Here is an 11,832-nt window from a genome sequence, read left to right as displayed (position 1 = left end):
GTCACCTGCCGAGTCAAAAAAAATCACCCCACCCATCAGCGGTAATGGTGAGAGCATACAGCTTTCAGGAAAGCAGTGCTACAACATGACTACAGCCCAAGAATCAAAATTCCACTGGTTGCCTATTACACTTCTTTTTCAATGCCTTCTTCCTGGTTGCTGAGACTGCAGCTGGATGATCAAAATCATCCAACCAATCTGAAGGTGGGGGTTAGCGGCCCATTGAAGACGAACTCAGCACCAGGGCACCACAAAGGTTGGAGACCCTCTTTGGCTCTTGATTCCAAGTGGCCACTGCCTGGGGGTGGGGGCTGGAGGGTCATCTATTGGGGGTTGGAGGGTCATTTCTAGACTGTGAGCCCACTGTTGGGTAGGGACCGTCTCTATGTGTTGCCAACTTGTACTTCCCAAGCGCTCAGTACAGTGCTCTGCACACAGTAAGTGCTCAATAAATACGATTGATTGATTGATCTGTGCAAAGCTATTTCTGAATGTTCCAAGGGAGTTCTTCAGAGTATCTTTGGATTGCCCCATAATAAGCTTAAAACAAACTGAGCTTAGAATAGTCAATTTTCTACCATAAGCAAAGTAGCAAACCTTTTGATGCCATCAGAGAACCTTCGCCATCAAAAATGGTCCTATTCAGAGATAATTTGGCTTTGAATATTCCTTCCAGGCTTGGTAATAGATCGAGTTTTAAAACAGAAAGATCAGTAGATTTATCGGCAGTGCTTATGAAGGCTACTTGGGCCCAAGAGTAAATGGGGGGGGGAAAAAAAATCAAACACATTTAATGCGCTAATCTTATATGGCTCAAATGATTCTTTGGGTGCTCCTTTTTCAGGTTTCGTAAGTTGGAATTACCCTGATTAGTAGCAAGAGGTTAAAAGAACAGGTGGACAGCTGAAATCATACACTAGAAACAGAAGGCTAACAGCTACCAGGTCCAAATTGAAGCCCGAAGATCAGCTTTGGTTCAATTTCATCTGTCGGCATCATAAGGTTTCTTGCAGACATTTGCTTCTGACCCTCAACGGCAGTCAAAGAGACAAGTTAGCAATGACAATGGAGCTGAATTCAGCTTAGTCTTCTCCACTGCTTCAGAAACATTATTGAATTTAGATGTGATAACCAACCGGAGTGAATTTTCACTTACCATCCTGACAAACTGTCAAAGTCGCTGCTGATAAATACGGTCATTTTAAAATTAAACCACATCATCACATTGTGGCAAAAAATCGTGATTTGATTTATTTTATAGGAGAGAAGATAACAAATGCATGACATAGAAGCTCAAAAAGCATCATTATCAAGCTGTACTAAAGGTACTTTACTGCAAGAGGTCACTGCAGGGATAAACCTGTGCAAACTTCATTTTCCTACTCAGCATCACAGAGTCAGATAAATTTAAAATGAATTCCTAAATAGTTAAAGATCTGTTAGGCCAAAACATCTTTGAGAAGAAAAAGTGTAGCCATCTACCCCCTCTTATAATGATTCAAACCCCAAGATTTACAAGGGCTCACCCCAAAAGAGGGAGAAAAATTAAACAATGTTAAAAGCTCTCTCAATATGCTGTGATTTCTCAACTGCCTCTTTTCTAGAGTTTGATATTCTCCCATCTCCTTCCAATTCCCAACCCTCTCAAAATATTTTGCCAAACATGTCTAAGAAAAGATGTTCAAAAGAGTTCTGCGTTTTTTCAAAAGCATGACAAAGTCAATAGCTTCAGTTGATCATACATTGTCATTTGAGAAAATAATTTTACTAATATCAGAAGCCTAATTTTGAGACATTTCTATTACAGAACTATGTTCGATCACCTTTTCATGACCTGATAAAAGGTAGTGCGCCTTGACTTGTTTATTTTTCTCTGGGCAGGGTGGGGAGAGTGAATGCTGTGTTTTCTCCATTGGCCCAAAAAGTGCTCAAATCACGAAAAGGGATACATCAAAAGCAACATGCAATGGTTGTTTTAAAACTTTTACTGCAATAATGTTGAAGTAAATAGTAATTAGATATCTACCATTTTTTTCCAAAAGAAAAAAAAATGCAAACAGGAAAATAACTTTGCCTGTTTTGTGACAGCTTCTCAAATCATGTCAGAAGAGATCTCACATTCAATGAACAAGAAGTTTTAAAACAGTAATGCTTTTCACTTGAAGAAAAAGGTTGCTTCCCCAACATTAACACGAAGAATGGGCGTACACTACTCTTATACATATCTGAAGCAGCAAAAATAACCACCTATAATTTGGCATTATGTTTACAATTGCTCCAAAGATCTTTTGAATTTCACAAAGCCATTTTCCAGTGTTGCCATGACTCTAGATTCTAGATAGCAAAGGCTCTTTCCAAAACCAATGTTAAATCAAAAGAAAGATGAAACAGGGCATTACACTAAACTTCTGGATCTAGTATGCTAAAAAGAGTGAAAACCTAGGAAGGTCACCTACAGTTATAGAAGGAACTAAATATCTGCAAAAGCTGATTTTTGGTTGTATAGTATTTTACACTGTGGCTTTGCTGCATCTGCTAATTTAAAGCAGACATGCACTGTACTTATCCCTGCCCTATTTTTTTTTGTATCCCTCCCTCCCCACCCAAGCCATCTACAATTTTATACCAAGTAATGTGGATATGAGCCCAAATCATCCCAGACAATCCAGTGAACAAAGTTAGTGTAATGCACTGGTGTGAAGTGAGATTAAAAAGTCTCTCCTTTCAATCTTCATCAAAGTTCTGCTGTAGAAGAAAATTGGCAGCCAAATTTTCATTCTTCTCACAAGCAAAATAAGCTTGTATCACAAGTCCTTCAGGGAATCCTAATGCCTTTAACTGGAGAGGGAGAGGAAAAATGAGATTAATAAAACAAAGCAAATTATTACATGTTTTCATTTTTTATAGGGTATAAATGGGTCCTGCCATAGCATTATGATTCAAAAAACCAATGTGATGATCAATACCAAACAGGAAAACCCCAAAGATCTTAAACTCCATTGAGAAGCAATTTGGTGGCAGACATTTTCTCTCTCCTACTCTGATTCTAGCAGAGTAACAATGTATCATAGTATTTAGTCCTTTGCTGAGTGCTGCCTTCAGTTTTCTTTTTTTAGATTAAGTGATTAAACAAGTGGGGTTTTTCTTCCCATTTTTCAAAAACACTGACGACATTCATCCTCCCCTTACTTAGTAAACAGATTGTACAGTAACCGAGACGCTGTGTATTATCTAGGAAAATTTCATGTCTTTCTCAAGTTGTCTACCGCTTCCCCTCGCTTTTCTTCTCCCTTCCTCCCCCTGACATTTTCTACCCCTTCTGGTTGTCTGGCTTCCTCCACTGCTCATGTTCTTCCTGCCACTGGAGTCTTATGTGAACCGAAAGGCTCAATGCCAACACAGTTCAACCTGGCCCAATCTCAACCCCACCCATACCCAGTATGCGCTCCTGGTGCCTAAACCAGACTGAAATTGGCTCCAGGCTCATGTCTGGGTAGATACAACATCATGTGAGAGACTGCCCTTGAAACTTCTTGGGGTCTGTCCAAGTGGCTTCAGTAGACAATTGTGTGTGTGTTGAACTATCATGCCAAGAGTCCAAAAGCTCGAAACCTCCACAAATGGGGAAAGGGGTTGCGATAGAGAGGCTGGGAACTGTCTGGGCTTACCTATACTCGCCTGGGTGTGGCTCTGATGTCAGTGTACTACTACTACTACTACGGTATGTGCCGGGCACTGTATTAAGTGCTGGGGTGGATCCAAGCAAATGGGGTTGGACAAAGTCCCTGTCCCACATGGGGTGCATAGTCTCAATCCCTATTTTCCAGATGAGGTAACTGAGGCCCAGAGAAGTGAAGTGACTTGCCAAAGATCACACATCAGAACAGTAGTGGAGCCGGGATTAGAAGCCAGGTCCTTCTGACGCCCAGACCCGTGCTCTCTCCACTAAGCAACGCTGCTTCTGCACTGTAACCCAGGCCCCTAGACTTGAGATTTATGGGACCTCCCATGGCTCACCAGGATGTGCTACCTTAGCAGCTCAGGATCCCTTTATGTTGTCAGCTGGGTTGTCTGGCTCTGCACATCCCACCGAGTCCCTTCTGCCTACCTGTTTATTTAAGCCCTAGCACCACCAACAGTCCTCGCCTGTGGTGCCTAGCAGGTGTTAACCCCACCTAGTTGGTTTCACAAACCCCATGCCCCCAGCCCCTTTCCCCCGCCCCAGGATCAAACGCTCCTGCCAAAGTTGACAGCCCCTACCAGTTGCTCGTGTTTAGCCTCGCTATGGCCTGCTCAAGGTCCACAGCTGGCCCCCCTCCTTTCTGGCCTTGCATGCGCAGTACAACCAGGGACAGAACAAAGTTCCACAGATTTGGGCAACAATCTCATTTCCCACATAGAATACGTGGCAAATTACGATGTGCCTAAACACACCCAAATGTCAGTACAGAAGAATAACATTCACAAATCCCCTTACAGGACAGGACTAGCTACTTCGGGTGGCGGGTATAAAGCCCTATCGATTCCAATTTGGAGTATTATGAAGCTACAAGGGACTTCAGGAAATCACTCGGCTCGGTCTCCTGCCCGCAGATGGGTTTGAACAGCTAAACTCCCGGGCCAGGTAGCTGTACATGCTTTTCCTTATATAGTTGAGACATCGCCAGTGGTTAGAAGTTTATGCTTAAGGGGGGAAAGAATGGTTGGCCACTGGAGGTTCGAGGGGAGGCACATGCTGTATTTTGAATGGTGTTTTCTGGCAATGATGTGAGCAGCTGTGACAGTCTTGTCCAATCAAAATCTCCCAAGGGGCAATTTTCACCCATTTTCTTTTGTTTGGTTTTCTGGGCTAAGAAAATTGGTAAGCAATTCTCTCCTTAACAGCCTGTCATATATTTCAAGACTTTGAGTCATCCCTTAGCTATCACTTCTCCAGGCTAAAACTACTAATTTATTTACCCTTTTCCACTCCTTTAATCATTTTTGTCACTTCTCTGGAATGTCTCATTTCTCCATGTGCTTTAAATAGGGTGATGTCCCAAACTAGCTGCAATGCTCTAATAAACATCTAATGTCGAGCATAACAGGAGGTTGTCTGTCTGTCCGCTTCTCACGTGTCATGATCCAGTACGATGTTGTTTTTAAGCAGTAAGATGTTGTTTTTAAGAATGATACATAAGAGGCTGTACTGCAAAGCAGTAACTCACAAGGTTACAGTAAGCTTGCAAGACATATTCTAAATCCGCTTACCCTCATCATTTCATCCTCACAAGACCACTGACCTAAAAGAAGCCTGCTATGTGACCTTGGACAAGTCACAATCTCTCTGGGCCTCAGGTCTGCACAGCTGTAAAATAGGTATAATTCCTGCCTTTCCTTACCTGACAAGGGTATGTGAGGGCAGAAATGAGAATGTACAAGTGCTATGGAAATTCAAAGCATTATTTTCAAAGGTGTTCACAATTCCATCTCTCAGTTAAAAGACAAAGTCCTGATGAAAGCTCACAGTACATACAATATAATACCAACATTTGAAATATTGTAATTTGACATTTAATATGGGATTCAGAATGGGACTCCTACTACTTACCCTCTCTATAGCTTCTTTTTCCTGAGGGGTTACTTGAATATAGTTCATATGACCACTTCCAGCTTCTGCTACTCCTCCACTGCCACTTCCACCTCCTCCTTGACCTCCAGATTCTTGAACTGGTTCATTTAACATCTGAATAAAATGCTCCTGGTGTTGGCTGATTTGCTGTGGTGTATTGGAGGAGAGAAGGAAACAATATACTGAGATAAAGCTTTTTTTGGTCCTTCCAAGTGGCAATAGCGAGTTATGAACATAAATAGGGAAGGATAGTGCATCTCAGAAACTAAGAACTAGTTGAGAAATCTATTTCTGCAGATTGATGAGCTGGAATTTTTTAGATGGGCTACGCTACCTCAGCATTTCAAGTAGTCTACCCATTTGCTCTAAACAGTGACTGGACGTTAATACATGCTACAGAAATGGTTTGGGGATCTTTTAGATAAGGTCTGAAAGAACAGAAGGAGGGTGGCTGAAGGAACCAACAGATGGAAGGATCATGTTCAATGACTTATTTCAGAATCCTGGACCAATACCCTAAAGGGATTACTAAAGCCTGACACTGCTTCTAAAGTCACCTGCAGGAGCTGAGGATTCTCTCGTCCTATCTGCTGTAACAGTGCTGGCAGCAGAGAAGGGTTTTGCTGGATAATCTGTCTCATCTGTTGGAACTGAGGCTGATTCCTCAAAAATTCAAGTGGATGACCTGAAATACATAAGTGATCAATCAACAGTAGCTATAGTGTGCCCTTCTGCAGGGCACTGTACTAAACACTTGAGAAAATCGAACACAGGAAAAAGACACCATTTCTGGCCCTCATTTCCACTTCCCCCACTCCCTTCTGCGTCACCCTTGCACTTAGATTTGTTCCGCTTATTCACCCCTCCCCAGACCCACAGCACTTATATGCCTATCTGTAATTTATTTATATTAATATCTGTCTTCCCCTCTAGACAGGAAGCTCATTGTGGGCAGGGAATGGGTCTACCAACTCGTGTTATACTCTCAAGCTCTTAATACAGTGCTCGGCACATGGTAAACGCTCAATAAATATGATTGACTGATAGGTAGACACAAAGCATTTACAATGAGTGGAAGTAGGAGAAAGTACAAAGCTATAGTTGGTAAAAGCAAAGTATGGAAAGATTAATAAAGTGAAAATATTGTTACAAGATTGCTAAGAATTGTTGTTTAGCTACAAGTGGTAAGAATGGCAGTTGGGTCAACAATTTTAGATAGTGGAAATTAAGATGGGGAATGCTCTGGGAGAAAAAGGATTTTCAGGAGGACTAGATAGCTTTTTTTCCCCATTAAAAACGTAATTATACATTTTAAAGGCTTGCTATAAACACTAAGAGATTAAATGAGTTAAAGTCACAGACTGTAGAGATCACTCCAAGAAGCAAGACAGTTTTGGAAACTATTCCTTAAGAATTATTTAGGAAACAGCACCCACATTTAGGAAACAGCAGTAGAGAATAGTTTAGGGAAAAATATTCTTCCAGAATACATACTATTCAAATGAAAAATAAAATATTAAGTAAGAACCTATTTCCTAAAGGGTTCTCTGGAAACACACAAGCACTCCCATTCCTCCTCCCACCCCCATTCAGCACCTGCCATTATTTATTTAAAATATTGTTTAAAATATTTAAATAAAAAGCAGATAAAATCCTGCAATGGGAAGTATCAGAAAAATGATGATTGGGTGGGGGCGGTGTTGGGGAGGGTTATTATGAGCATCCTGAAATTTGACTAAAAGGGAGGGGAAATTTCAACATTAACCACAAGATTGAGATTTAGTTACCATTAGTAGGTAGATTTTGGTCGATTATACGGTATTCTCATTTGAAAATATACAAGGCTAAGTGGACTAAAGTAAACCTAACATACCAACTGAAATTTAAGTTCAACGATTTCAAGTATCAAAGACGTTGGAAGAAACCACAAATTAGGTATTATAATAAATCAAATAGCTATTTGATTATTCTAAATGACTGCAGCCTGAAACTAAAAATTCTACAAAAACAGATTCTTTGAATTGAGTTACATACCACTCGCACTGAACTCAATTTTCCCATATTTCCAAGAGAAAAATGCAATGTGCCAAAGGTGTTTTGGATGCAGATCACTGAAATTTCCTAGTTTAAGAAATTTTAACCCACAGAACCCCATATCCTTAATGTACATGAATGTATATCCTCTTCAAAATTTGGGATAATTGATATGTCACGATGGTAAGTTTAATGATTCAAATTAACCTAGGGATATTTCCCTTTTACAAGAAAAGGTGAAACAATGATAGTTTAAGGGAAGAAAGGGGGGAGAGGGCCAGTACTGCTTTTACTTCAATATGCCTCTAATTTGTCTGAGAATACAAAATAGCACATTTTCCCACCTAAATGATTTTCATCTGAAATCGAAATCAGAATAATAGTGACATTGCAGGATAATTAACCAACACTGGCTTTCTCTTCTCCTTTCCATTTTAGACAAGGCCCATTCTCCTCACCAAAAGACTCCACTTTACCTCCAGAAGTTGTAGAAGTAGTTGTTGCAGTAGTTGCTGCAGCTGCGGCCACCGCGGAGGATTGCGCAGCACCGGTACCAGCTGCTTGAGAGGGATCAACCACAGCCTGACTCTCTCGATCTCCAGGGATGCCCTAAAACACGCAATGTCCAAGCTTTGAATCCCCGCCTACGATGGGAAGGCTTCATATTATGTCACTGATCACTGATGAGTATGCAGGCTGCCAAAGGCTCACAAACACAAGACCCCAATTCCACGGGGGTCAATCACCCCCACAGCTGCTTGGAACTAGATAACCAGCCTCGCTCATCCTGGTTTTGACAAGACAAGATGGAGAACTTCCGAGCAGTGCTGAAAAGACCCCAAATGGTGGCCTCTGGCCTGGATCGTCCCCTCCCGGTTTCCATCCCTCTTAAAACTCCAGTCCTCCCTTCCTCCCCTGCACTCCAAGTGAAATGTTGGCACCAATGCTCCCAATTCATTTTGAAACCTTCCCCTCCCCACTCACCAAAACCACCACCCTTATCTGCCACACAAAAGCTAGGGAGAAGTATGGGATGTAACAAGAGAGGCACGTAGGAAGGGGAAGGAGAAGAGAAGATAGTGTCACGGAACCACTGGGCTTAAACATAATAATTGTGGTATTTGTTAAGCACTTACTATGTGCTAAGCGCTGTTCTAGGTGCTGGGGATGATACAAGATAATCACCTCAAATGCAGTGAGTTTCGGCCAACAGAGAAGCAGCATGGCCTAGTGGGCAGAGCACGAGCCTGGGAGTTAGAAGAACCTGGGTTCTAAATCCCGGCTCTACCACATGGCTGAGTGGAAAGAGCATGGGCTTGGGAGTCAGAAGTCATGGGCTCTAATTCCGGCTCCGCCACTTGTCTGCTGTGTGACCTTGGGCAAGCCACTTGTCTTCTCTGGGCCTCAGTTACCTCATCTGTAAAATGGGGATTAAGACTGTGAGCCCCATGTGGGACAACCTGCTTATCTTGTATCTACCCCAGTGCTCAGAACAGTGCTTGGCACATAGTAAGCACTTAAACACCATTATTATTATTATTATTATTATTATTATTATTATTGTCTCCTGTGTGACCTTGAGCCAGTCACTTAACTTTTCTGTGCCTCAGTTACCTCATCTGGAAAATGGGGATCAAGACCGTGAGCCCAGTGTGGGACAGGGACTGTGTCTAAACTGATTAGCTTGTATTTAGCCCAGGGCTTAGTACAATGTCTGGCACATAGCAAGCACTTAAATACCATAAAATGGGCAAAAAAAAACCCCAAATAAAACAGTCCCTATCCCACATCAAATCACTTTTATACAATATTGAAAATGAAAATGAAGTGGCAACATACCTGGCATTCATTGTACTTTGAAATTAACAGCAATGTCGCTCATAAAACATTCAAGGAAAAAAGATCGTCATATTCAAATAGGTCCCACCCACTGCTTATTCAACTTAAAAAAAACCTACAAGGCTTCCCTTTTCTTACAGACCTGTGAAGGGGGTGAAATATGAATTTACAAATATGAAAGTGCTTGGGCCACAAATTAACAAACCAGGAACTAAGCTCACAGCCAAATGGGTTAGTGGGTAGAGAGCAGAAGACTAATTGTTACTTTAATTAGATTTCAATGCAAACTTTCAAAGTACTTCAAAGTGAGTACATCAAGTCACTATATTAATAAATCTGCAGATGCTTATTCCATAAATTCCATTCATCCATTAGGTATGGAAATTACGCCTCTCCTTGCCTAAAAGTCCCAAAATGGAAGACTCTTTAAAAAAAAAGGAAAAAAAAAAAAGAAAAAGTGATACACTGAACTCACGAAGTATGTCATCACTGCTTTCTTTCTTTGAATGACAAGTACTCACCCAATACAACAGGGCTCCTTTAGTTGCTTATTGCCTGCATGGCACAAACTTTAAAGAATTTTTATGACACTGGACACAGGCATTCAAGTGACCAAAACTTCTTAGACATTTACATACTGCCATTGGGTACTTCAAAACTGAAGTATAATGAAGTCATGTATTTTAAAATATTTATAGAAGTATCTATAGAGAAGCAGCGTGGCCTAGTGGATGGAGCACAAGTGTGGGAGTCAGAAAGACCTGGGTTCTAATGTCTGCTCTGCTACATGTCTGCTGTGTGACCTTGGGCAAGTCACTTCACTGGACCTCAGTTACCTCATCTGTAAAGCAGGGATTAAGACTATGAGCCCCATGTGGGACAGGGACTGTGTCTGACCTGATTACCTTGTATTTCCCAGTGCTTAGAACAGTGCTTGGCACATGGCACTTAAAGACCACAATTATTATTATCTGTGATTTTCTGTTTAGCTTGATCAAACTCTCCTCTCATCTGAATGCAAACATCTTCCTAGAACCTGTCTCAAACACCTAGTTGATGCCAAAACAAGCAGATTAAAGTTAGGTCTTGAACCACTCCCTTAATTCTAAACTGATTCTGAAAGAAAACAAAATGGAATGAATGCATTTAACACCCAACCACGGGGAATAAAATACAAGGTCATCTCAGTTAACCGTAAAAACACCGAGGAAGTCATATGTCAATTTCATATGCAATTGAATTGGCAACCAGTGAAGGATCCAATTAGAATTTTTCTTACAACTTCTTTTACTTCGGCAAGAAAACTACATAATATATTCATCCAAGCCTGTAAAACGGTAGATGTAAACATCGGTAGCACCAAATAAAGCAGAGTCCCAAGGCAGCAATGAAAAGGAATATATAACCTGTAGTAAAATAAGTTCTAAGTTTAGAGAACAAGTATGACACCTTCCACATCCACCAATTAGAAGGATTCAGACCACCAAAGGCTGTGTGAAAGAACAATTAAGCACTACTAAAAAGTCAAACTAAAAAAAGCCAACTAAATGGATTGAGTATTGAATTACCTTCAACTGTTCTTCCAATTGAATTAACACTAAATTGACCTTACAGTAGATTTTGAAAACTTTCATGTTAATGATACTTCTGCTCACATCCTCATCTCTCTCCATGAGCTAGTTGCCAATTGAACTGGCCAAGACTAATGGGATCACAATCCTAGGAAATTGCAACTATCAGGCAGGCCTCCCTAAAAACCTGCTGCTCCTCTCCAGTCCCTCCCTCCTCCTGCCCCTTCTTCAACTCTCCTATCTTTACCAACAGTGCCTTTCTTCTGCTTTCTCTCAGAATCCACCCCCTCCACCTGTGCCTCTGACCCTACCCCTTCACATCTTATCAAAACACTTGACCACCCCTTTCTCTCCTTGACTAATATCCTCAGCCATTCACTCTTCAATGGCCTCTTCCCCACTTCAAACATCTCCCTTCTACCATTTTTCTCCAAACTCCTTGAGCAAGTTGTCTACACCCACTGCCTCCAGTTCCTCTCTTCCAATTCTCTTCCTGACCCCCTCCAATCTGGCTTCCGCTCCTTTCACTCATTCGCTCCCATGGCTTCAACTACCATCTATATGCAGATGATTCCCAACCATTTCCTCCTGCCTTCAAGACATCTCTACTTGGATGTTTCACTGACACCTCAAACTTACCACATCCATATCTTCCCACCCCAACTCTGTCCTCCCTTTGATTTTCTCATCAATGGAGACGGCACCACCATCCTTCCTGTCTCAAGTCCATAACCAAGGTGTTACCCTCAATTTTTCTATCTCATTCAACCCAACCCA

The 11,832-nt window shown here is 41.4% G+C and overlaps 1 protein-coding gene across 1 annotated transcript in view; it reads right to left on the bottom strand.

Moving 5' to 3' along the window:
* Positions 1 to 1,225: 1,225 nt before the first annotated feature.
* The window catches only part of RAD23B (RAD23 homolog B, nucleotide excision repair protein), a 63,500-nt gene continuing 52,893 nt past the window's right edge, over positions 1,226 to 11,832 (bottom strand). The window contains exons 7-10 of the mRNA XM_038769383.1: positions 8,122 to 8,254; positions 6,169 to 6,296; positions 5,591 to 5,758; positions 1,226 to 2,838 (exon numbers count right to left, since the gene is read on the bottom strand). Coding sequence (XP_038625311.1) covers positions 2,725 to 2,838; positions 5,591 to 5,758; positions 6,169 to 6,296; positions 8,122 to 8,254 — 543 coding nt within the window. The 3' untranslated portion in view covers positions 1,226 to 2,724. The remainder of the gene's footprint in view (positions 2,839 to 5,590; positions 5,759 to 6,168; positions 6,297 to 8,121; positions 8,255 to 11,832) is intronic.

This window comes from Tachyglossus aculeatus, chromosome X4, assembly GCF_015852505.1.
Source record: "Tachyglossus aculeatus isolate mTacAcu1 chromosome X4, mTacAcu1.pri, whole genome shotgun sequence".
In the NCBI taxonomy this organism is placed as follows: Eukaryota; Metazoa; Chordata; class Mammalia; order Monotremata; family Tachyglossidae; genus Tachyglossus; species Tachyglossus aculeatus.
This window is presented reverse-complemented; position numbering and strand designations above follow the sequence as displayed.